Source organism: Onychostoma macrolepis, chromosome 01 (assembly GCF_012432095.1).
Source record: "Onychostoma macrolepis isolate SWU-2019 chromosome 01, ASM1243209v1, whole genome shotgun sequence".
Lineage (NCBI taxonomy): Eukaryota > Metazoa > Chordata > Actinopteri > Cypriniformes > Cyprinidae > Onychostoma > Onychostoma macrolepis.
In genome coordinates this window covers 19,096,915-19,123,706 of record NC_081155.1, presented here as the reverse complement: position 1 = coordinate 19,123,706, position 26,792 = coordinate 19,096,915, and the positions used below count along the sequence as shown (strand labels likewise).

The following is a 26,792-nucleotide window of genomic DNA, read 5'->3' as shown; positions in this document are numbered from 1 at the left end:
TGTGATGACTGATGAGCATTAATGCTTTTCTATGGCTGTGTATTTCTTTCTCTCACTCTATCTGTTTAGATTCTGTTGCAGAAAATTACATTGAGTGTTTCCATCTCTGGATATCACTCGCCCCTCCTTTCTCTCTCTCTCTCTCTCGCTCACATTCTCATCATTCAGTCTCTCTCAATCTGTTCCTCTTTAATACTGTCCCTCCATCTCTCGCTCTCTCTCACTCATTCATATGTAGGTTCTCTGTCTCCTCCCTCTTTGCTGTATAGATGAGTCAAGTAAATATAACAAATATTTTCCCATTTCCAGACAAGACACGTAAAAGTCTGAATTCTTGAACAATAATACAATAAAACTGATTCTTTTGACTTATTTAGTCAAAAGACAAATGATTCCTCCAAACATATAACTCATATTCAGTGTCATTTTTTTTTTTTTAATCTCAGTCTCACCTTTTTTTTTTTTTGATTGATAAAATTCATTTCTCTTCATTCCCACAACAACAACTATTTATTTTCTCTTATCAGACAGTAGATTGATGCACCGGCAGTGTGTGATTAGACTGTAGATAAGGAGAAACGATTCATCTCTCATTCTTTTTCCTGATTTACATCTGATTTAATCCTTTATCCTGTCTCCTGCTCTTCACAAAATCCTCTTACATGTTCATGTTCTTGTCTATAATTTTTCATCCTGTATTTCCATCCAACACCATTTATTTATATTGTCACATCTATATGGGTCATTTGAAATTAAGTCAATAACCTTCTCTAAATGTTGCTTACCTTTTGTTGATGACTCAACAAGAGATTGTTTTTATTAATAGTATAATAGTAGTGGTTGTAGTAGTAATAATAATTAATAACATTTTTACAAGATTAGCCAGTTCATGATTAGTCATTTGTGAGAAATTTGCTATTATCTTTTTATTTTATTACTATCTTTATTGCTTTTTTTGATGTTCTTTTGCATCTGAGTTCACCGCAACTTCCATAATTTCAACTTTTTGAATATTTAAAAAAAAAAAAATTGTATGTATGCTGGTTAGTCAATTGTTAAAAATCTAATACAATTTTTTTTACAATTTTTCATAGACCAGATGTTCTGACAAGCAGCAGCTTAAATAAGTAGGTGTAAGACTCACATTCCACAGCAGTGCTTTTGTTTATAGGTGAAGATTTCATGATATACTTAGCACGCACAGCCCACACAACAGTAATATTATGTAAGACTGAAAAGGGAGAATAAAGAAAAAATCTGATGATCCCTATGATCTGCATGGAACATTTTGTTCTGATTTCGAGAAAATTATGTCACATTCACAGAGATGCTAAAGATGTATTCAATTGATAATCTAATTGCTAAGACCTATTCAACAAGCTTAATTTAAAAACAAGCATTATATTTAAGAGCTATGAGAAGAATATGTAAATGTGGGTTCTTGCTAAGCATGTATGTGTCAGTGAACATGTACACTCCAGTGTAAAGCGCTTCTTGATTTGCTGGGTTCCTCATTCCCTTTGTCCTAGAGTGCTCAGAGTAGCTGCAAGCTGCTAGTGACGCATACATGGAGTTTTAATACCACTAAGAGCATCTGTTTCATACTGTTACAGCACAGAGCTCACTCTTTTACAGCTTAAAACGTGAACTGTTCCGTCTGTCCAATCCATCCGTTCAACAATTTCTATTTTTTTCCCTCTCACATGATCCCTTGCTAACTACAGCTGCTTATTAAAAACTGGGTCAAGTATACAGATACTGTGGAAGTTTTGTACAATGCAAAACTATCTATTAAATAAGCCATATTAAAATAATTATTATTATAGACATTGTATTTTGACAGTGATGGAAATTGAGGAAGAAATATTTGAGATTCTGCACTATTTCAAGGCCACTAATCAAGTAAGCAAATTTATAACGTTGATCATGTGAGATTATTTTTGTACAGATGGTCAGATGTTCTTGATTCCATTGAAACATAAGTTGCTCTTTGGATCATCAAAATCATCCTGGATAAGGATAACATGATCATTACGTTTTACACAAACTTGTGAAGTTCATGCAACCCGTGTGCTGCAGAGAGTTCACAATAATCAAAATCAAACTATTTTTTACCATATGTATGTCTGCTTCTTGATTCTGTGGAATGCAATACATGTTATTTATAGAAGAAGATCCAAACTTTTTCCTGAAGTGAAAGTGAATGGTAACCACAGCCATCAAGCAAGATTTTAAGTGATTATAAACTTAAAGGGTATAGTTCACACAAAAATGAAAATTCTGACATCAATTACTCACCTGCGTAATGGTGCTCTCGTGTCAAAGACGGACACGGAAGAGAAAAAATTGTTGAAAAAAGTCATTTTCTTTGCACACAAAAAGTATTCTCGTTGCTTCATAACATTTCGGTTGAACCATTGATGTCACATGGATTATTTTAACAATGTTCTTACTATCTTCCATAAAACGTGTCTGTCTATGCAGGGTCAGAAAGCTCTTGGATTCCATTAAAAATATCTTAATTTGTGTTCTGAGGATGAACGAAAGTCTTACGAGTTTGGAACGACATGAGGGCGAGTAATTCATGACAGAATTTTCATTTTTGGGTGAAATATAGTCTGCTCTTCATAATCATATGGCTTCATAAGACATAAGACAAAAAATGGAAGAATTATATTTGTATGCACATATCACATTTTTTTGTTTACTTCTGACAGTTTGTCAGCCTCTGGTCACCATCCACTTTTACAGAATGGAAGAGTGCAGCAGTAACATTCTTCCAAACGTTTTTTTGTTTTGTTTTTTTTTTCTTAAATTGTTGATAATGTAATTTGTAATAACAGTTTGTTTAAAATGAGAAAAGATTGGGCAATAGAAACAGGTAAAAGTGTTGTATCATATAGATTGTGATTTTGTAAATTTCTTAACGTGTAAATATTTCTATGAATATAAAACATAAACTCAACATGTTTTGCAGGCATTTGAAGAACAGAAATGGAAAAATGAGTCCCTGAACAAAAGTCGCAGTGAGTATCTTATGTGGTCACGAGCTGCTGTGAGATGTTACCCCACTCTTCCACCAAGCCGTCTTGCAAGTTCTCAAACACATCTGGGGGGAAACATAGTTGCATTTTAACACTTTGACACTGCAAGGACTATGGCATGTTCACACAGGTGATCAGGGACCATCTTATTTTTGGTGTTTTGAGAGTCAGTAGAAAGGTCTCTTTTTTACTGTCCTAAGTAACTGTGTCCGTAATTGTCTACTCCACAGTTGCATGTATAATTGCTTATGGTTCATTGAACACGCATGAAAAAAAACCTTTCCAATAAAGTCCCTGTTGCTGAGTTATATATGCATGTAGTCAATAATCTGAACAATGCAAGAGAACAGAAACAGGAATATTGGTCATGTTGACTTGTGTGTGTTTGAGAGGCTTTGGTTTTGAGTTCATTTGTGTTTACCAGTAGCAGGGACATACTCTCTTTAATATTCTCAAAATCACAACAACCTCAGAGCTAATCCAGCATGACTATAGCTTAAATCAAACCCAGTGTAGCAAAGAGATGCAGAAAAGATAAAAGCTTATAAGGTCATCCCATGATTGTAACCTCTGGTTGGTAGACCGTAGTTCACGCAGAAACATTAGTCATCAATTCCAGGATATGATATTCCACATCATAAAGTCACATTTTGTCGTCCCTCTCTCCCTCATTTGTGGGGCAGTTTTTAAAGCCAAAGAGGTTGATGGAGCCATGTACGCCATGCTGGACGCGAGTGACGCTGGTGAAGGTGGGAGACCCGGGTGAAGAGGGGAATAATGAATCTTTCCTCCTCATCCTTTCTGTGACCCACACTATGGGTCCTGCTTCGTCCACCAGCCCCTCGAAAAGAGCCCCCAAACTTTGGCGGATTCGAATGCAGAAGTTTGGACAGCTAAAAGCGTAGATAATTGGGTTCAATACAGAGTTCAGGAAGGCAAACGTTGTCGCGACAGGTAAGTACACCTCCACAAGCTCCACAATCTCTGTCTTGTACTGAGCCGTCACCTCCAGCAAGCAGAAGACGTGGTAGGGCACCCAGCAGAGAATAAAGGTTGCGATCACTGAGACGACCATCTTCGTGAAACTTTCTGAGAGTCGAGCGCTGTTTTGTCTGCCTGATGAAGACAGGCAGCGGAAGAATTTCAAGGATCTCTGTTTGCCATTGTTCGCACCCTGCCGTCGACTCTCAAGCCTCTTTCTGCGAGCTCGCAGTTCAAGAACAATGGAAGTGTAACAGACAGCGATGACAACCAGAGGTATGACAAAAGCCAGCAAGACTTTGGACACTGCCGTCGCTGCCTGACGCACCTTACAATCTCTGTGCAGTGTGTTTGAGGAGGAATAGAGTGCAAAATTGTGATAGCAGAGTTTGTGCCCATCCTTCTTTTCCACAATGGAACGGAACATGAAATACGGAAGTGTGTTAACCGCCGCCCAAGCCCATCCTAGACCGCAGATCTTCCATGCTGCTGAAACAGTACGATGGTTCTGAGTCCAAACTGGCTTAGTCACCATCAAACAACGGTCCAATGATATCACAGCCAGCAGGAAGGCAGAAACAAACATGTTGAGGAAAAAAATGGAGGCCTGGGCTGCACACAAAGCACCGCCCAACTCCCAGCTGTGGTTCTTCAATAGGTAATGAGTGAAAAGCGGCAAGGTTAGTGTGGTTAGGAAGTCCGACAGCGCCAGATTGAGGACCCATACTGCAGCAACCGTCTTGCGACGAAGACGGAAACCCAGCACCCACAGCACCAGTCCGTTTTCCAGGATCCCCAGAGCGGATACCACACCATGGACGCTCACCACTGCCAAGTTCACCCCAGTGTCTTTGTTTAAGGTGTGAGATCTCATTGTTTGCAGAAGAGGGCAGTGGAGCTCTGAGGGGGATGATGGGCTGAGGGTAGAATTAGGAGGGAATGAGGAAGTCATTGCTGTCAAAGAAAAAGAGAAAAAAATATTAATGCATTTTATTACAGCCTTCTGCAATGAAGCATAGATCAGTGAAACCTTTATTATGTGTTTTTAAAAATGTGTGTGTGTGTTTTATCTTGAAGTTGAACATCTGTATCTTCAACCAGGTGTTGTAGTTCTTAAAAAAAAGGTGCAAAAGCTGTCCCTGGGATAGGTATGCCTTTGTACCTAAAGGGTCCGTATTATTACCTAAAAGTTACAAAAGTGTACATTTGGAAAAGGTACCGCCCCAGTGTCAGCTTTTGTACCTTTTTCTGAGAATGTAGGATCTGCCAATTATTGTTTGAACTTTTTGGACAATTTGGAAAAATATCCCTTATGCTCACCAAGTCCAAATTTATTCTATAAAAAATACAGTAAAACAGTAATATACTGTGAAACATTAGTACAGTGGGTATAAAAATTATGGACATCATGGTTAAAACTGCAGCCTTTTGAGATGTAAAAAATGTCAAATCTTTTTCTCATTTTAATTTAATATTAAAACCGAACAAAATCCATGTAAGAAATAAATAGAAACTTTAAGGGGAAAAAGAGGAAAAATCAAACTTAAAGTGACCTGTTTGCATAAAAATTCCCTTTATAATAAGACATCTGTGGAATCATTCAGTCACATTCAAACTTTTACTGAAAAGTATGTATTATCCTCTGGTCATCTTTTAGTTGATTCTGATTAACCCTGAATAAAAATGAGCAGGATCTGTAGAATTTTCTTAACATATTCTTGGCTTGCAGAGAGCCTAAAATTATGTGTTGGAATCTCATTGTGATGAGGTACCAATCAGGAGAATGGTACAAAAGTGTTTCCAAAACATTAGATATGCCATGTGTAATGGAGGCCAGCTAGTATGAGCTGTGTGGGTAAACCTCACTCTCCTGATCTCAAGAGGTGCACCAGTGACTGACAATACATATTAGGCTGCCAAGAGACATACCTGAACATTAAAGGAGCTGCATGAATGTGTGGAAAGTAATGGTTACTTGCTGCATGTGACAACAACATCCTGTATTCTCCGTGTCTGTGGTGTAGAGTGAAGAGAAGGAAGCTATTGCTCACCAAATAAAAAACCTTAGCTTGTCCAAATTTAGCTAAGATCATGTGGCAACACATTTTATGATTTGAATAAACTACACTGAACTTTTGAACCCATGATGAATATGGTGGATCATGAAACAGGGCTGCTTCTCTACAGCTGGGACTGGGGCAGTAGTCAAGATAAAAGCAATCACGGGAAGTGCCAAATACCAGAACATTTTGCCACAAAACCTGCAGGCATCCATTAAAAATATATAGATAAAGAGGAATTTCATCTTTCAGCATGATGATAGCCTTGAACACAAATCTAAGTCTATAAAAGAAACCTTTTGTACTGGCCCAGTCAGAGCCCAGACCTAAATCAAGATGTGCTAAACTGATATTCTTTAATGGCTACTGACCAGCTGAAAGCAACAGGCGTTTCAATATTAGTATTAATATTAGTATATTAGTATTAGTTGAGGGGTGTGCACACTTGTGCAATCAAGACTTTTATTTTTCATTTTTACCCATTAAATATTTTGTTTGTTTGTTATTGGTTTCAGTATTACATTAAATGTGGATCTGACATGATTTTACCTGGATTCGTTTTTTGTTCTCAAAAATTTTAACAGGGGTTTGTAGACTTTTTATATCCACTGTGCAATTTAAAATTGCTGTTTAAAATGGAATTTATTGCTGTGTTGCATTCTAATGCTGACAAAACAGAATATTTCCTAGTGCTTTCAAAAAAGAGGAAGAAAGAATGAGAAAGATGAGGAAGCTGTAATGACACAGATGAGCTTTGAAGTTAAGCAAACTCTATCGACTTAACTGCATTTACAGTAATACAGTAATGAACCGCCTTAGTCTCTTAAGTCTATTAGTCTATTATGAGGTTTCTGCTCTCGTTATTTTGGCTTAGTTTTGTCTGGTGTGAAACATCACAGTACTTTCATTCTAGATCTTCACAACAACATCATCCTGAGGTATGTTAAAAGTCTGTCTCTGTTTAGGCATGTGCATGGATGATCGTACAGCCTAAGTATTTTGAGTAACACCATTTGTCTGCATTTTGTTTTATCTTGTTTTCAAAAAAGAGCAGGCAGACCAAGTCTTGCCAAAATGTAGTGAAATCTCAATCATAGTTTATCATCAAGTTCACAAATTCTTTAATCAATCTTAAAGTAGTTTACAGTGTCTAAACAAACATATTGCATTATAAATGTGCTCAGATTTAGATTCATTGGTATCACAGTGTGTTAAACAGGAATGTATCTCACACTTACATAACAATTGGTGTTTTAGAAGAAATGATGACTGCCAGATGTCTACTGTTCGCTTATCCTGCATCATCCATTCATGTCAGAGATGTCAGTTCTAATTCCTTAGGAAAATCTTGGTGTTGATGATATAAACCAACTACAGTTTCATTCAGGAATGGTAATGGATCTCATTTTTCTTTAAAAAAAGTAGCTTACAATGGGGAACATGAGCATGTCAGTACCTGCCTCATAACATCTCTCCAACAACAACAACAGGAAAGACAGTCTTAAAAGAAAAGATAGCAATCGGTTTCATTGGAATTATAATGAAATAACACAGTTGTTTATTCACCTAAGACTTAAGGATGGGTCTTCAGAAGAAACCTCCTGAAATACAGAACAATTCAGTGATTGTATGAATGAATGAATGAATGAATTTTGTGTAAAACCTGGCGTCCATGTTCTCCAGCATGATTTGAGAATGTTACAAATAGCATCTTGTGCTTCAATAAAAACATTTTATTTAATGCGGAATCTGTAATCCTCACGTTATTGCAAACCTGTATGACTTTATTTATTCATCGGAGCACACAAGATGAATTCTTGTCATATGAGGTCAAACAATAGCTTTGTCTGAGGAACAGACCAAAATTTTCACTAATAACCTTAACAATCAATATTGCAGCAATGAGCAATAAGCGACAGCTTTTGTGGTATTTCATGCATCTTTGGGCCTTGATGTTTGTCTGCCTCAATTCTTCTACTATTTTATTATGTTGAAGAGATCGGTGAGGATATTGTTAAGTCTTTCTAACTATTTTAGTTGATCAGTATCTTGTTTCTGTCAAATGGGAATTTCAGACATATAGATCTGTTTTTGAAAAGATTTGAAATATATATTTGAAAACAGTAATACTGTAAAATATGATTTTAAAATAACTGTCTTGTATTTTAATATATTTTCAATAAATTGTATTTTAGTTAGTGCTGTCAAACAATTAATCACATCCAAAATAAATATAAATATTTCTATTGGTATATTATGATATTTATTATGTATATATAAATACACAAACATATAGCATATATTTTGAAAATATTTACATTTATTTACATGTATACATTTATATTCATATAATTTATATCATATATAAATATATTTAATATATAAACGTAATATATTTTTTCTTAAATATATACATGCATGTGTGTGTATTTATATAGGCCTACCTATACATAATAAATATACACAGTACACACACATGTTATGTAAACAATATTTTTTATTTTGGATGCGATTAATCGCGATTAATCATTTAACAGCATACATACAGTATATATATATATATATATATATATACAGTGAGGAAAATAAGTATTTGAACACCCTGCTATTTTGCAAGTTCTCCCACTTAGAAATCATGGAGGGGTCTGAAATTGTCATCGTAGGTGCATGTCCACTGTGAGAGACATAATCTAAAAAAAAAAATCCAGAAATCACAATGTATGATTTTTAACTATTTATTTGTATGATACAGCTGCAAATAAGTATTTGAACACCTGTCTATCAGCTAGAATTCTGACCCTCAAAGACCTGTTAATCTGCCTTTAAAATGTCCACCTCCACTCCATTTATTATCCTAAATTAGATGCACCTGTTTGAGGTCGTTAGCTGCATAAAGACACCTGTCCACCCCATACAATCAGTAAGAATCCAACTACTAACATGGCTAAGACCAAAGAGCTGTCCAAAGACACTAGAGACAAAATTGTACACCTCCACAAGGCTGGAAAGGGCTACGGGAAATTGCCAAGCAGCTTGGTGAAAAAGGTCCACTGTTGGAGCAATCATTAGAAAATGGAAGAAGCTAAACATGACTGTCAATCTCCTCGGACTGGGGCTCCATGCAAGATCTCACCGTGGGGTCTCAATGATCCTAAGAAAGGTGAGAAATCAGCCCAGAACTACACGGGAGGAGCTGGTCAATGACCTGAAAAGAGCTGGGACCACCGCTTCCAAGGTTACTGTTGGTAGTACACTAAGACGTCATGGTTTGAAATCATGCATGCACGGAAGGTTCCCCTGCTTAAACCAGCACATGTCCAGCCCGACTTAAGTTTGCCAATGACCATTTGGATGATCCAGAGGAGTCATGGGAGAAAGTCATGTGGTCAGATGAGACCAAAATAGAACTTTTTGGTCATAATTCCACTAAACGTGTTTGGAGGAAGAAGAATGATGAGTACCATCCCAAGAACACCATCCCTACTGTGAAGCATGGGGGTGGTAGCATCATGCTTTGGGGGTGTTTTTCTGCACATGGGACAGGGCGACTGCACAGAGGATGACCGGGGCCATCTATTGCGAGATTTTGGGGAACAACCTCCTTCCCTCAGTTAGAGCATTGAAGATGGGTCGAGGCTGGGTCTTCCAACATGACAATGACCCGAAGCACACAGCCAGGATAACCAAGGAGTGGCTCTGTAAGAAGCATATCAAGGTTCTGGCGTGGCCTAGCCAGTCTCCAGACCTAAACCCAATAGAGAATCTTTGGAGGAGCTCAAACTCCGTGTTTCTCAGCGACAGGCCAGAAACCTGACTGATCTAGAGAAGATCTGTGTGGAGGTGGGCCAAAATCCCTCCTGCAGTGTGTGCAAACCTGGTGAAAAACTACAGGAAACGTTTGACCTCTGTAATTGCAAACAAAGGCTACTGTACCAAATATTAACATTGATATTCTCAGGTGTTCAAATACTTATTTGCAGCTGTATCATACAAATAAATAGTTAAAAATCATACATTGTGATTTCTGGATTTTTTTTAGATTATGTCTCTCACAGTGGACATGCACCTCGATGACAATTTCAGACCCCTCCATGATTTCTAAGTGGGAGAACTTGCAAAATAGCAGGGTGTTCAAATACTTATTTTCCTCACTGTATATATATGTCAGTCCTCTGTAGTGTCTTGTGTTTCCCGCCCTCATGTTTCTATATTTGGTCATGTTCCTGTCCTTTTAACAATCAAAAGTTTGATTGTTTATGATTTCGTTCAGTTCTTTGTGGTCTGGTCTACTCGTTACTCCCCGGTGTTCCTGTCTGTCTCAGCTTTGCCTGGTCTTGCCTTGTTTGGACTTGATTAAAGCCTGTTATTTTGAGTTTATCCTCGTCTCGTGTTCCTCGTTCCTCCCGTTCCTCCCGTTGTGTGCACCGTGACACTAAATATATATATAATCCCATTACCAATCCACCTTTTTCTTCAACACGGAAGTAAGCCTATGGGCGAGACTCCCGCAGGCCCGGCGCCAGGATGTTATAGCTGGGGGGGCATTTCAATCCCACGGGGGGCGCCACTTCTTATAGACCTTTTTTCCTGAATAACCAATGAGCGGCGCCATGATGGATTCTAACTTCCGTTTGGGTGCTCTCGTGTTCCGGTCTCCATAGAAATCCATTAAATCGGGGTAAAAAAAAGATAGACTGAATTGAAACTTTTTCAATAACTACATATAAAAATGTGCGGAGGGTTGCTGTGCTGTTGTTGGCTGCCACAGTAACGGCAGTAAGCGAAGAAATTCCTTTAAAGTAACGCTTGTTTTGCGTATCAGAAAATCTGTCTTGTCAGGCACTGTATACATGGCTTGCAGCGCTTAAGTTAAAATACTGAGTGTGAAATAATAATATATGTTAAAATAATGTTTGCTCTTATCATTCTGTGTACAAAATCCCATGAACTTCACCCCGATCGGGAGCTGTATGTGCACTCATCTGTTCTCAATGCAGCTTAACCTTGTGTCGCTTCATGTCATCTTCCCACTCATTGAACTATGACTGTCCTTTACTGCAAAAAGACGAATTAATTAAAAATAACTTTTAGAAAATTGCATTTTTAAAAAAAAAAAAAAAAAAGAGTAGGCTAAGGCCAAGTCACATTTTATTATTACATTCATGAATATCCTAATGTAAAATGCTGGTAAATAAAGCTAAATGTTTACTTACATTATAAATACAGATAAACATTTCTAAAAGCTTTTTTAGTTGTTCTCACTTGATGATAAATCCTTTAAATTTAACGGTATTCAGAAAACTAATAAAAAATAGTAGGCTATATAGTAAACTAATCCTTTAAATTTTAAGGTATTCAGGACAGAGCAACATAAATATCAGAAAATATACGCAGCTATACAATTAAAGGACAAAGTTTTACATATGCCATTATAGCCTAATTTGTGTTTTATTTTTTAATTGTATACAATTATAAAATAAAACGCAAATTATAATCGGGCCTGTTTTAGGCTTTTCCATTTTTTTATATTTTAGACGGCGTCACGGTGATGAGAAAAATGGCTTGCCATCTCCTCATTGTAGGTGCCTTTAGAGAGAAATGCATCTTTATGGATTACGTAGGCTAATGAAAGGGGTTTTACTTTCGGGTTTTTACTTTTGTTTTAAAATGGTAATTTAAAGCTTTCTATAGATATATTTATAATATCTGAGTCAGTTTCGCTGAGTTTCGGTTCATCATTGTGAAGCGCTCCAGTTCAAGACCGGCAGAAAGCGCATCCTCTGTTTTCCTATTTAGGCTATTTTATAAAGGTACAATGTTTTGTTGATATTGTGAATGCACACAAATAAAAGTAGACCCTTTAAAGTTCCGAATGATGTATTTCTCTTACCATAATGAGCAAAAATTACGGTGTAGGCCTGTTTTAAGTTGTTTCTGCTGTAAGAAAAAATGCAAGTGACCGCTCTGGCGCCTCCATGTCCTGCAGCGCGCGCTTCAGCTTACACACAAACTGTTGGATATGCGTCTAACAGCGCACATTTATATAGGTTAAACATTTAAACTAACATTGGGATATGCTTGAACTGTTTTATATCTAAAGATTTTATTTTAGGCAAGTCGTGATGATTTGATACGGCTAAATTAATCAAACACAGGCTATGATTAACTCACTGCTGCCAATAGCTGCTTGGTCCTTGCTTAAAAAGGGGGTACTTCTCTTGACTAAGCGACCCAGATTTATTATATTAAAATAATATGATAAGACACACCAATTTTTAATATCAAGCAGCAAAACGAACTGTTTTGTACAGCTAAAAATAGCAGGATGCAGATGAGACCGGAAGCTAGACCCATAGAATTTACAAATGGCCACGCCCATTTTTACAGCAAGAAAAAGGTGGATAGGTTGACGTGGATGCAAGGTCAAAAAACACTTTCATTTTCTTATAATATGCATTTATTTTTTACCTTATTTGCTCAAGGACTCCCAAACGATTCGCTCAATGATTAATTTATCAAAACCCCTCCGCATGACGCTAATCCGCGGTGATTGATCCTATTGGTCGATTTAATTTAAAGCAGAGTGCAGTGCTGTGTTCAGCCGTTACCGGGGAAACAGCTATTTTTAACGCTCCAAAAGCCGGCAATATGCTAATGTTTCATGTTGACGTCAACATGAAACGGCTTAAGATTCGTTTTAAAAACGACTCGTTTCATTGATTCAGAGTCGACTCTTTCTTTTGAGAGAAAATAACTTTATACACGGTGCACTTTCAGATATAAAACTTTGTAGGATGTTTTCGCTTAGAGCTGTGTTACACACTTCACGAAAGGTAATTTTCAAAAATCCATAATAGGAGCACTTTAAGATTCCTTGTTCTTTTTACCATAAAAGGCAGTGACAGTATGTTTTCAGGTTGACTTTTCTGGCTTTTTATTCTGCCGCTACTTTCATTAGTCTCTCTACTCACAAAGCAGCACCTGGATAGACTAAAATGAAACATACCTTTTATGAAGTTTGTTTACTGTGCTGCCACAGAGCATCTTCTCCAGTTGATCTTTAGGTGTCCCTCAGTTTCTTCTGTCTGTGAACACTTCTTTGCCTTATTTCTTCTCTCTCTTCTCACTCTTTTTTTTCCATTCCTGTCTCATACATCATTTTGTATGTAGTTTTGAAGAGGCGGGGCATATCACAGGTGAAGAACAGTAGAAAGCTGTAAGTGTAAGTGGGATCTTTGTTTATTTTTCTGTCACATGACAGTTCAGCTATTCGTAATTATTATGTTTTGTTTCGCCTACAGTTAGCAGCTGTTCAGACTGTTTGTATGTCTTTTAAATTTATGAATAGTGCTGAATAATAAATATGAATTATTTTATTAGATATTTGAGGCCACAGGGCAACCAAATAAATAAATGAGCAGAGACAATGAAAAGTTTGACAAAATACAGACAAAATAATCACCACAGTAGATTTACAGCTTTTTAATGTGTGAAAATCTCATTACTTTGCTGTAATGTGATGGTAGTGTCTTCTTTTTTGGCTCTCATCCTTAGATCTTCTAATTTAAATTCACTGAGAAACATGGTCATATTTGCTGACATATCACTGAATAAGACAATAATGATCAACTTGTTGAAAACTGAGGTAAAAGGAGCTGAGCAGAGCACGATTCAACAACCACGTGATGTAAAAGACAGGTTGAAATCTGCCACCTTTTGTGAGAGAAATTATTCTTTTGCCAACCTGATTAATAATTGGACCTAAATTGCACCTAAAGGTTTGTTTTTATTTTCAGTTATTTAAGGAACTTCACGTATGAAATAATGAAAAAAAAAAACAAGAAAAAAAAGCAACTGGTTCCACTTTAGAATTTAGCTAGTAGTAATTTGTTCCATGGCTAAAACTGTTTTCAATATTTTCCAAAAGTACTCTTCGTTTATTTATTTTAATAAGGAAAATTTGAATTAGTAAAAACACTAGAATAGGGAACACTTATTCACTATTAACTACGACTTTTCCCTCACTAAATTCCTAATTTGCTGTTTATTAATAATAGTTAGTAAGATAGTTATTAAGTTTAGGTATTGGGTAGGATTAGGGATGTAGAATAAGGTCACGAATAAGGCATTAATATGTGCTTAATTAGTACTAATAAATGTCTAATATTCCAGTAATATGCATGCTAATGTCAGGAATATGGACTAGCTGCGTGTGTTTTGCTCCCCATGTGCTCCCATTGACTTAGTTTTCCCTTGTGTGTGACATGCCAATATTTGGGTTTCTTCCTGTTCCTGCTCTTAATGTGTTCATTGATTCCAGGTGGGTCTCGTCAGTTTCCCTCATTTAGTCATGTATTTAAAGTGTTGTCTGCCCCATGTTTCGTTGTCGGGTCTTGAACGTCAAGTTGTGCTTCGTGTGTCTCCAGCCAGCCCTGTGTTACTCTTGGTTTGTTTATTAAAGACTGTTGATTGTGAAGAATTCTCCTGCGTCTCTGCGTTCCTTGCTCCTTCGCTCCAACGCAGCAGCTAATAAGCAACTAGTTAAGAAACCCTAAAATAAAGTGTTACCAAAAATTTAAATTAAGAAATAGAATAATACAATAATAAATACTGATTAGATGATTTAATTAATACTAATAATGTGTTATATAATTAATTTTCCTCATTGCATCCTGGCAAGTCTCAAGATAATATATGCATCTCATTTAACCTCAATATTATTGACTGAACAACTGAACTTTCAAGGGCCTCAGCGCTCGAGAACAGGTGTGGTCTTATTGTGGAATGCGACTTTTGTTTCCAAAGTTTATAATAAGCTGGGAAGCGGCTCATACATTCATAAAGCAAATGAAAGTAAAGCAATATAAAAATTCTACATGTATGGTCAAAGGTGGTTTTGACCCAATGAAAACTTATCTGGCATGCTACAGATCGGAAAACCTCACTCAGTTTTATTATTACAGCCATAGTTTTATCAAAACAGTTTTGGATGTTATTTCACAAGTGATGTAGGCTATTATAGTTATGATTCATAATTTTGTGTGTGTGTGAGATGTAACACAATATTTTAATGGCAGCCATGTCTTAATAATGTAATTCCGCCATTGTGGTTAATCATTTGCTGAGGTCTGATTGCATGACAACTTCTGAACACTGTGAGATAAGAAATTATGTACTGTATATATACTTGTCATCAGAGACTAACAAGGATCCGCAATTAAGGGGAGATACAGGAGGAACAGAAGCAGATTGAAAACCGGTATAAGGTAAGAAGGTCTTATATTATATTATATCCACCTATTGTAATGAAAGTAATAGTTTTTTGAGTGATAGTGTATGTTTATACTAAATACTATATATATATATATATATATATATATATATATATATATATGTGTGTGTGTGTGTGTGTGTGTGTGTGTGTGTGACCCTGGACCACCAAACCAGTCATAAGTTGCACAGGTATATTTGTAGCAGTAACAATATCAAAACTTCATTTTTGATTGGTAATATGCATTGCTAAGACTTAATTTGGACAACTTTAAAGGCGATTTTCTAAATATTTAGATTTTTTTGCACCCTCAGATTCCTGATCTTCAAATAGTTGTATGTCAGCCAAATATTGTTCTATCCTAACAAACCATACATCAATGGAAAGCTTTGTTCAGCTTTCAAAAAAAAAAAAAAATATATATATATATATATATATATATTTTTTTTTTTTTTTTGACATACAAAATTCAGGTGACGTATAAATCTCAATTTTAAAAAAACATTGACCCTTATGACTGGTTTTGTGGTCCATGGTTTTGTATTACGCAGCGCCTGAAAGTAGTCCCCAGCTAGGTAACTAGTTATAATATAGCTGGGGACTACTTTCAGGCGCTGCGTAATATCACTGCGCCTGCTGCGGCCATGGTACGGCAGCAAAGTTCCTTGATTATTACGCCGGAATGAGAGTATAGTTCCTAATCATATCGGCCTAGAAAATCGCAACTTTTCATTTTCCGCCAGTCTTACTACACGATATAACTACAGAAGAGTCAAGTTTTAAATAGGACAAATATCGAAACTCTTTGGTCATTTTTGAACGCGATGCTACTGGTCTAATCGGATTCAATGATCTATGCTAAGCTATGCTAAAAGTGCTATCGCCAGACCCAGAGATCAGCTGAATGGATTCAAAAACGGTAAAACTCAACTTATTAACTCTGGGGGAGTTGGAGAATGAGCCTATTTCCAAAAAAAGTGGAGTGTTCCTTTAAAATGTTTAACTTTTGATTATAAAATATTTGTTAATTTAATTTAAATGTGGGCAGTATACATGTTAAAACAGAATAAAAAATGCTGTATTAAGAAATGTTCTCATCTGAAATAAAGATTGTAAACAAGTTGTGTCGCGTATTTTACAATACGGCAGCTGATTTTTTACAAAACACACTCACAAAACAATTCACTACACAGACAAAACCTCTATAAAATTCATTGCATTTATTAATATTGCATTTTCATACTACTACTACTGATAACATTTATATGAAAGGGTCACAACTCAATGTAATTGTGTATGACTGTTCATTAGTAGTTACTTCATAGTTAAGGTTTCTTAAACCTTAACTAGTAGATAATTAATAGTTCATATATTAATAGTAATACATTAGTTATTGATTAGCTAACTGTTACTTCACACAATCATACCATTTTTACATACTGATTAGTTAACACATCTTCCTTAGTAGTTAACAGTAGTGAGTTAAGCGTTAATGAATAATTAGTTCAATAATTCCTTATTAGTTATGCAGTAAGTAAGAAACAGTATTCTAAAGTGTTACCAATATTTTTACCTAATTCTCCTCAGTTCTCTCCAAAGATTTCAAATTTTTTTTTTTTCACTTAATTTGACTTGTTTAGCTAGTTTAGTTTTTACACATGAAAAACCTCACATTATTTCTACAAGAAATAAAAATATGGCTACAGTAGATTATCATAAAAGCAGCTATATGACTGAAAAATGAAATGAAAATGTCTCTTACACAATGTCACTTTACTAAAAGTAAATATTTGTTCACTTAATTCAGATGATCATGAAGTCATCAGTGCCCGTCGTGGCCCTGATCGCACTAGTGGTGTCCAGGGTGCAGGCATTTATTTCAGTTGCGGGTAGCGGAAACACCCATGTGACCATTACTGGCCATGCTGTAATGGCGAAGATCCATGAGGTGTGTGAAGCAGTGGCTGAATCAGAAGGAAGAGATTTCAAACCCACGGTGAGTTTGTGTTCAAGCAGAGGCATAAAACAGCACTACCATGAAAGCTGTGCACTTTTTTGGAAGACATATAGTCATTTTTCAAAATGATGACACATAATTTAATTTCCCTATTTAACTCAGGGCCCATCAGCAGAAGAGCTGCTGCGTGCGTGTCTGGGCACAGCCACAGGTGAGGTGTCGGGGGCCAAGTTCCGCACGGCACTGAATCAGATCTACAAGCAGAATGGCTTTGTGGACCAGGACTTCATGAGCAGCGCACCACACCACTTCAATAATGAGGCCTTCATTGAGGGACGCAATCTTATCATTCAGGGGACTGCGGCCATTAAAGCGAACATCCGCACCGACAACTTTCAGTCTGCCCGAGAAACACTGGGGCGAGTGTGTCACACACTGCAGGTAATCACTGATAATCAGTGATGATGACTAAGACATTGCACAAGCATATTGCCTCAGAATTGCTCAAGAACATGTTTTTACTCATTAACTAGGCTATTTGTTGACACTTTTACCAATTGAAAATACATTAAGGACTAAAAACATACAAAATCGAAACCCCTAATAAATATAAGAATACATGTTTTTCTAAAAGGTGTGTCTTTAAGCAACAACACAAATCTGTATGTATGTACAATTAATGCCAAAATGAATGTTTGGAAATGTAAACTGATATTTCCTACTGACATACTGCAGAAAAAGATAGAAATAACTGACTTAAAACCATTTTTAGCTGGTGAAAATACTAGTGTTCTAATATATACTGTATATGAAGAGTTCAGATGCAAAAGCCTCTAAGTGTCATTTGAAATTTTCATCTAAAATTAGCATTTTTCTCAGGCTCCTATGTTTATGTTCAGTTATTTTACTTTAATAGCAGTGTAAACAACCTATTCATTGCCATTAAAGTGAAATTACTGAACCTATACATAGGAGCCTGATAAAAATGCTCTCTCTCTCTCTCTCTATATATATATATACGTAAACATACTGTAAGGATGAAAAACATATTAATATATAATACATTAATATATAATAAGAAATATTTTTGCTAGTGGTTGTGACACGTTTCCTTAAAAGGTGTATCTTTAAGCAAAAACAACAACAACAAATAAAACTTTCATCATTAATATTATGTTAAGCATTCATTTTAATTCATGTTTTTCCCCAGGATTTTTACAGCCACAGTAACTGGGTTGAATTAGGTAACAAAAGTCCATATGCCAACATCATCAGACCGGATCTCAGCATTGAGAAGATTGCAGGTACATAAAGCCAGTGGGTGTGATTTATGAGAGAGACTCATACGTGGAAAAAAAAACAGATTACTCCATTTTTTTTAGTGTTGACATGTCCAATGTTCATGTGTAATAGCTCTTAATAATCGATGTTTTTAATGAAAACATGGAGATAAGTCAACAGATGACTTGGTGCTTAACCGATAACAGGTTACACTCTGGAGTACAAATCATATTGTGTGAGATTAATCTATGTTGACTGTTCCTAAACAGCGAATAAGTAAATTGAGTGTATGAGTGATGATTTGAATGTGTATGTGTTAATGTGCAGACATTGCAATGCCAACATGCAGTGACTGTGCTAGTGGTACCTGTCCAAACCAGCTGCTTCCTGCCATTCTGAATGGGAAGTACCTCACTTCAGGATATATGGGCTTGTTCTCCCCTGAAAAACCTCAAGGTGAGGAGACAAGAGACACGGATGAACACACATACTGTAAAAAATTCAACTCAAAATGTATTAGAAACTACTTAGTTACTTAACTTTACAGTCTTGGTTTTGCAAAACCTAGTAACTATGTAAATAGATGACCAATAGATAGTTTTAGTGTTCGGTCCTTTTAAATTGTCGTATAGGTAAGCAACATGGACTTGAGCATGGACTTATTTCAAATAATGTTGTTGTAACTAGGACATTGGTGGATGTTGTAAGGTTGTGCCACCTTATTTCCTAACACTTGCACATTTTTTCTTTCGATTATTACATAATACAGCAAAATTTGTTATATTGTGTTCATGGGGTGAGAAGTGGTTTCAATGAAGCAATGTCCAAGTTTACGAAATAAAACTATTGTAACAGCAATTAAAAGGTAAAAGCACAACTAAAACATCTAGTAGTTCACAACTTTGCAGCGCAAGTGAAAAAAGCTAATTCAAAATGCCTTTGACTAAAAAAATAAGGTATCTGATGTATTCCATTTCTTCACTTAAGCAACACTTCAATAAGGATTAGAAGTGGAAGTAGGAGAGAAAATATTCATAAATTTTAAAACTTCATCAACTCTTATTTGTCTTTTATGTTTGTGCATAAGGAAAATGTAGCCATGGTGGGGAGACTGATCTCAGCAGTAGCAAGAATCCTCGAGGTGGGATCAGTAAAGACGAGAGCCATTCCTATAATGCTAATCTACACAACAATGCCGTGAACCTGGCAGCTGAAGCCACAATGGAGCTGCTAGAGGACATCCGTGGAGCTATAGGAAACAATAACTACCTTCGGTATGGAGATATATCTTTAGATAAACCTTCCTAAACCTTTAAGAGATTTTATAACTTGCAAAGCTGGGAGTTGTTCTTTTAACAACCTGTTCTCTACACTACTGTTCATGAGGTCAGCAAGATTTTTTTTTTTGAAAGCTATTAATGCATTAGATTGATCAAATGTGACAGTAAAACATTTATAACGTTACAAATGTATTTCTATTTCTAAAAATATTTTTCAAATATTTTTTCAAATAAATGCAGCCTTGCTGAGCTAAAGAGACATTAAAAAGTCCCCAATACTTTTGAATGGTAAAGATAAATGATTTTTTTTTACCTCTCCATCAGGCTGATGGGTATCGCGCGATCTGCAGTGCTGGCTTTTGTGATTGACACCACAGGCAGTATGGCAGACGACATTGCAGAGGCCAAGAGAGTCGCCTTCAACATCATTGACAGTAAGAAAGGAACTCAAGATGAACCATCTGAATATATTCTGGTGCCGTTTAATGATCCAGGTGAGTGCAAAAAAGATATATAGCACATACAAATATTTGGTAAAAATAATCCGTTTTAATTACACTGAACTCTTTTTACTGATACTTTTCAATATTTAATGCAATGTATAATAGGTTTATTTATTACCAACATTTGTTCATTATCTTGTTTTTTCCCCCCTCAATTTTCCTGCAAAAAACAAAAAACAAAAACATGCAGTACTGCCTTAGTATTTGACCAAAATTAGGTATCTTAGGAGACATAAGGATAATGAAGCATAATAAAGGCTTTGTGATATGGTGACTTCAAATTTTGCCTTTGTAGGTAGCTCACTAGGATTTGAATTAGGGCATTGATGTGCTTTGTCATTCGTATTATGGCAAAAGTCAGATCAGATATAGTCTAAATTAATATAAATCTAAATTATTTACAGACACAATTTGTATATATTTTGTATGAATTTGTAGAATTTGGACCACTAATAAGAACCACAAACCCAGATGTGATGAAGTCAGAGATCTCCAAGATCAGGGCTGACGGAGGAGGAGATACCCCAGAAATGTGCCTGTCAGGACTTCAGGTACTGTGCTTTGTGGCCTTTCAGCCAATCATCTTGATCGTCATATGTGAACACTACCAATATAGTTCCTAGTTAGAACTAAGAAATATTAGATTATTGAACAAGGAGTCAAGGTTCCTCTCTTTTCTAACCTTGTTTCTCTGACAGTTGGCTCTGACAGGAGCTCCTTCCTCCTCACATATATATGTGTTCACGGATGCTCCAGCTAAGGATAAACACCTGGAGAAAACCATCTCCGCCCTCATTCGCAGCACCAAGTCAACGGTAAAACTATCCGTCCTTGTTTCACATGCAGTCCTTGCCATCAACATTTTCACCAGCCCTCCATCAGTTTCCCACTTTTTCATCTCTCGGCCTTTCTTTTCAGGTATCTTTCTTACTGACAGCATCAAGCAGCAGGAGGAGAAGGGCATTGAGTGCATCGTCACAGTTTCAGGTGTATTATGACATGGCCTTGGCCTCTGGCGGTCAAGCCATTGAGGTCTCCAAGTCCAGCATCTCTCAAGCCACTGACATTATTGTTGACACCTCTACTTCAGCCCTGGTATGATCAGCATTTTATAGTCATTTTAAACTAGCTTACTGACATTGCAAATACAAAAAAACAGCATCTTCAAAGAACTTTCTCCTATGTCTTTCATTTGTGCAAATGTTTGCACACTCTTTCTTCATTTATCAGGTGACAATTCTTCAGTGCTCCAGGGATCCAGGACGTGTAGAGAATTTCCCCTTCCTACTGGATGGGTCTGTGTCCAACACTACCATCTATATCACAGGAACTGGCTTCACGTTCAACCTGCGCAGCCCCACAGGTAAATTCAGAGACGCTTTTAACTAAATTAGCTGAAATTTTGAAAGAAAGAAAGAAAAACTAAATAAAAAATGTAAAACTATAATAACCCCAATGGGAATTGATTGTATTATATTGTGCTCAGCTTCAAAATAAGGTATCAAAGTAAGTTATACACTTGTAAAAAGTAACGGAATACACTTGCTTCCAGGAGTGACTCAATCTAACACTGTTGTCAACGGACCTCTGGGAACAATTCAGAAAGTGGGAAACCTGCAACGAATCCAATTAAACACAACAGAGATGGGCCTGTGGCACATTGACATGACGACAACACGGCCCTACACCATAAAAGTGATGGGTGAGCCATCATGTACTTATTTGATAAACCAATGCAAAGCTGAACACTAATGTTTTTGCCAACCTGTTATGAGAAGAATACAGATAAATGCCAAGTTCTCTCATGAAACTCAGGCTGATGGGTCCTTAATGCAAACTATGATATTCACAGCGTTAAACAAAGCTGATTAGTTCATGTTGCATACACAGTCAATGAGTTTGCTGCTTTACATTTAAATGGCTGGTTAGCATTCGCTTGAGCATTTCAGAGTTGCTCTGAAACCCTTCACCTTCCCCAGCTCCACCTGTATAGATCTGCTAGCGGTTATTAAATGCACTATTAGTGCAGCAGCAGTATGTCTTAAATACTCACAGCACTGCATCAACAGCAATATCAGCAATAATCTAAAACAACAGTAATAACCAACAACAGCAGCACCAAGCCCAAATGCATTACCACTGTCATCTAATGTAGACAGTAAACAAAATGCTTTAAACCATGTTTTACAGGTCAGAGTGCGATTACTTTCATCTACGACTTTGTGGAGGAATTCAAAGGACCCCATCCTGGATTTGCTGCCATTGATGGGCGGCCGTCAACAGGTTTAAACTGTTGTCCTGTTTAACTATTAAACAATTCTTATTAAATTATTTGAAAGTGTACAGAGTTTTTGCTCTTTATTTAGGCTCACCAGCTAAGCTGCTGCTAACGCTGACTGGAGAGAAAGGTCCAGAGGCTCTAGAGCTGCAGGAGGTTGCTCTCATGGAGGTGTCTGGGGTCAAAGTGTCTAAAGGAACCATTGAGAAAATGGGTAATGGAGATTACCTGGTTACTGTGAACGACGTGCCAGAAGGAGAGTTTGTAGTAATGTTGAAGGGAAAAGACAAGACCTTCACCACCCTCTTCCAGAGGCAGACCACCACACAGATGTCTCAGTCTAAAGTCACCATCAAGGTACAAACTGCATTCTTAGTGCAGTCGCCTTCTTAAAACTTGAAATTAAAAATTGATTATAATGCTCAATATTTATGGACTGTATTATTAAGCTGATTTAAGTGTTGTGTTGTTAGCTTAGCAACATGCTAACATAAAAATCTACTGAAATCACTTGTGGGTCGAGTGTCTTGTACGAAAATCAGTCGCTTGTAAGTTCCCATGGCCGTGATAGGCCTACTTCCTTTAGAAGGCAGTAGGCAGCTCGCTAGTTGTTTAAACAAATCTAATTTTAATTCTAATGCTATTTTCTCTCCATCTTCAGGCAATAGCAGACAGCTCCATGCTGCCAGGACAAGTATTTAAACTCAATTTTACTGTTACAACCAATGGAACCGGTGGTACCTACACAATTCGTGCAAGGAATGACAAAAACATCCCTATGACTCATCCATCAACGTAATTCCTCCACTTAGTTCTCAAATCACTCAGTAATGATAGACATACAAGCTTTAATCAGCTTTGCGTATCAAGTACAAAACTACAATTCTGTTTCTTTGTCCTCACAGGCTCAATCTCGTGAGTGGTGGCAGTGCTCAGGGGACAGTGTCTCTCACTCCATCTGGTAATACGGTCTCAGGCACAGATGTTACGCTAACCATCGAGGCAGAAGGGCCTGGAGGAAGTGACTCTAACTATGCTGTCCTTCGCCTTTCTGTTCTCTCCAAGGTAACCCCAGAGTTTTCAGACAGACTGATAAAGCATTCTGCTCTTGTGAAATTTCAGTGGAAAAGAATGTGGGCTTAGATAAGAAATGGAATGAGGCATATTTATATGTGGAATGTTATTTCAGTCATTTCAGATTCTCTGCTGATTTTGCACTAGTGGCATCCCAGCTTAAGAAAATGGACAGTTTCTAAATTATTTCTATGGCAGCAAATTGTTTCTTCACACAAAACAAATTGTGTATGACTTATGCTTAATATATACTACCATTCAAAAGTTTGGAGTCGGTATGATCTTTATTGTAGAAATGAATTATTTCATTTAGCAAGGATGCGTTATATTGATCAGACGTAGTAGCAGTTACTTTGTTACAAAGGGTTTCTATTTTCATAAATACTATTCTTTGCTGAATTTCTATTCATCAAAGAATCCTGAAACAAAATGCATCATGGTTTTCACAAAAAAAATTAAGCAGCTCAACTGTTTTCAACATTGCTAATAATAATTATAAATGTTCCTTGAGCAGCAAATCAGCATATTAGAATGATTTCTGAAGGATCATGTGACACTGAAGACTAATGATGCTGAAAATTCAGCTTTGCCATCACAGGAATAAATTACAATTAAAACATATTTAAATAAAAATAGTTATTTTAAACTATAACAGCAATGTTATTGTTTTTACTGTCATTTTAATGATATATATATATATATATATTAGTGCTGGGCAACGATTAATCGCATCCAAAATAAAAGTTTTTGTGTACATAATATATGTGTGTGTATTGTGTGTATTTATTATGTATATATGAATACACACCCATGTATGTATATATTTAGGAAAAATGTGTTATGATTATATATTAAATATATTTATATATCATATAAATTATATTAATAAATATATACATGTAAATCTTTTCAAAATATATACTGTATGTGTGTGTCTTTATATACACATAATAAATATACACAGTACACACAGATATATTATATAAACAAAAACTTTTATTTTGGATGCGATTAATCGCGATTAATCGTTGCCCAGCACTAATATATATATATATATATATATACACACACACCACATAATTCAACACTAAGCTGTTGTTTCAACTCATCCTTTACTATTTCATCCAGGTTACTGACTTCACACCTCCAAAATGTGAAATTGTGGATGTACAGGGTATTTGCTACTCCTCCTCTTGCAACTCATCAAACTGGGAACTGTCTGTCAACATCACTGATGGTAATGGCACAGGCATCGAGAGCATTTCCATCCAGCAAGGCAGTGGAAACTTCACCCAGAAGAAAGTGGAAGACGGTGTGATCGTGGTCATGGGTCTGTATGAGGCCTCATGTTGTTCAACTTCTGTGACTTTGTCTGCAGTTGACAAGGTAGGGAACGTGGGCAGGTGCAGTTACACCATGAAGTCCAGCGCAGGCTCGCGCCTTATCAGCATGTCCCTCCCTCTATGGGCATCTCTGCTTTTATACAGTTTCCTACATGATGCCTTCCCTCTGTAGTGAAATGGAGTTCATCCAGCCAAATACATAGTCATCCCATCCTTCTCGTTCTCATCCCATTCTTTTATGGCAATATAAATGTAAAGCATAATTGCATTTCATCCCAAACATTCCTTTACTGGTATTTCCAGCTATGGAGGACAACCATTGAAGAGCTATGCTGCTTATACAGACCTTTCAAAAATCAAAGATAGATTGTTAAGTCGTGACAGGCAGACATATAACTCGGGAATCACCTAAGTTATTTTTATTAACATGAATTTAATTCAATTCAAAAGTTATGATTGTCATTTTTGTCACATACTAGTTTAGTGTAATATTTGTATGATCAGTACAAATGAATGTTGCAAAAATAAATCTAATCTACAATATTACATTTTCTGCCCACATATAATAATAATGTTTATTTTAGTATGTTTTGTGTAAATATGCATTCAAACTAATTGTATTAATATACACTTAAGAACAATGACAGTTATACTACATAAAGGATTGTTATGTGCCATAAACATAAGATCATGTGTTAGCTAACTTAGTGTTTTGTGCTGACATTGAATGATGTGGTTCACGTTGAAACATGAACATGTAATCTAGACTATTTCAACCACCTATCCAAATGTTAACAATTTAACATAAACTGGAATTTGTACTCAAATGTCTTTTGAATCTTTTTTTAAGCAGGCTACTCCGTTCAACATGTGCTTGTATGTTTGCCTAAAATGAAAATATACTGTTTACAATTCTTCACAGTGTATTTCTGCCCTTGTTTTGTTTTCATCTCTACTGCAATTCTAAGTTATTTTAATCTTGAGGTTTATAATTGGTGTGTTAGACAATCTGCGGTATCATACAGCGCCACCCAGTGGTTATGATTTCTTTTTTGTCTGCATCATACTAGTACATTCATATGAACACATAGAATATGACTAATAATACTATTTCAAGATAAACTGTGGAGCAAACAAACTCAGTTTACATAGGTATCATTTTACAAAATGACACCTAAGGTGTTTTATTGCTATTTGCACCATAGTAAGATGGACATATATATATATATATATATAATAAACAAGCAGTATACAAGTTTCACACTGACAAAAGAATAGAACAATCATCACATTTTATTACTTCACATTTCAAAAGTGCTTCATTAAAGCACTTTAATAAAAGTATGCAATTTTATTTGCTGTGATGGTACGAGAAAAAGAGCAATGCACAAAATTAATGCAGTAAAACAGTTAACTTTTTTTTTTTAAATTGTCTTTAAGAAATGGCATCTTCATAAATTAATTTACAGTCGGACCTAATACTGTTTTATTTTCTGTAACAGAATATTTATCAGCAGATCAGTAGATTACGGAGCCCTTTACAGGACATTGTGGTGGGAAAAATTCAGGGTGGGAGGACAAAAAAAAAATTCCAATGTTTTGCATTCTCTCGCAAAGATATTTGCGTTCCCTCGCAAAACTTTTGCGTTCGGACAAACGCTTCCTGTTTACTTTACAGCTTGCAGTGGTTACAGCTCGTATGTTCACAACGGAGCGGTTC

General features: G+C 36.3%; 2 protein-coding genes across 5 annotated transcripts; one reads left to right on the top strand and one right to left on the bottom strand.

Annotated features, from left to right (window-relative positions):
• Positions 1–1,318: 1,318 nt before the first annotated feature.
• On the bottom strand, positions 1,319–7,827 carry LOC131545372 (prostaglandin D2 receptor 2). The gene is made up of 2 exons (XM_058784117.1): positions 7,324–7,827; positions 1,319–4,979 (listed from the first exon to the last, which is right to left on the bottom strand). Exons 1-2 carry the CDS (start codon positions 7,388–7,390, stop codon positions 3,688–3,690), a joined length of 1,359 nt encoding a protein of 452 aa, XP_058640100.1. The 5' UTR covers positions 7,391–7,827; the 3' UTR covers positions 1,319–3,687.
• Positions 6,847–25,946, top strand: vwa11 (von Willebrand factor A domain containing 11). 4 transcript variants are annotated; one of them, XM_058784070.1, is made up of 19 exons: positions 6,847–7,023; positions 13,256–13,307; positions 15,283–15,351; positions 17,164–17,352; positions 17,476–17,754; positions 18,524–18,617; positions 18,922–19,050; positions 19,682–19,868; positions 20,199–20,368; positions 20,816–20,928; positions 21,076–21,192; positions 21,296–21,472; positions 21,608–21,740; positions 21,930–22,079; positions 22,568–22,660; positions 22,744–23,012; positions 23,317–23,450; positions 23,561–23,720; positions 24,858–25,946. In XM_058784070.1, the coding sequence occupies exons 4-19, from the start codon at positions 17,164–17,166 to the stop codon at positions 25,242–25,244; spliced, it is 2,781 nt and encodes a 926-aa protein (XP_058640053.1). In that variant the 5' UTR covers positions 6,847–7,023; positions 13,256–13,307; positions 15,283–15,351; the 3' UTR covers positions 25,245–25,946. The 4 variants fall into 4 exon arrangements, with proteins under 4 accessions (XP_058640053.1, XP_058640060.1, XP_058640076.1 ...); XM_058784077.1 differs by lacking the exon at positions 13,256–13,307 and adding an exon at positions 7,343–7,477; XM_058784093.1 differs by lacking the exon at positions 13,256–13,307.
• The last annotated feature ends 846 nt before the right edge of the window (positions 25,947–26,792 follow it).

What these genes read in the sequence shown, in the direction of transcription:
- vwa11 (XM_058784093.1), top strand. Translation starts at nt 17,164, where the DNA reads ATGATCATGAAGTCATCAGTGCCCGTCGTGGCCCTGATCGCACTAGTG. An exon ending in GGTGCCGTTTAATGATCCAG is followed by an intron (nt 20,369 to 20,815) that starts GTGAGTGCAAAA and finishes ATGAATTTGTAG; the next exon opens with AATTTGGACCACTAATAAGA. An exon ending in CCTATGACTCATCCATCAAC is followed by an intron (nt 23,451 to 23,560) that starts GTAATTCCTCCA and finishes TTGTCCTCACAG; the next exon opens with GCTCAATCTCGTGAGTGGTG.
- LOC131545372 (XM_058784117.1), bottom strand. Translation starts at nt 7,390, where the DNA reads ATGATGCAGGATAAGCGAACAGTAGACATCTGGCAGTCATCATTTCTT. An exon ending in TCTAAAACACCAATTGTTAT is followed by an intron (nt 4,980 to 7,323) that starts GTAAGTGTGAGA and finishes TTTCTTTGACAG; the next exon opens with CAATGACTTCCTCATTCCCT.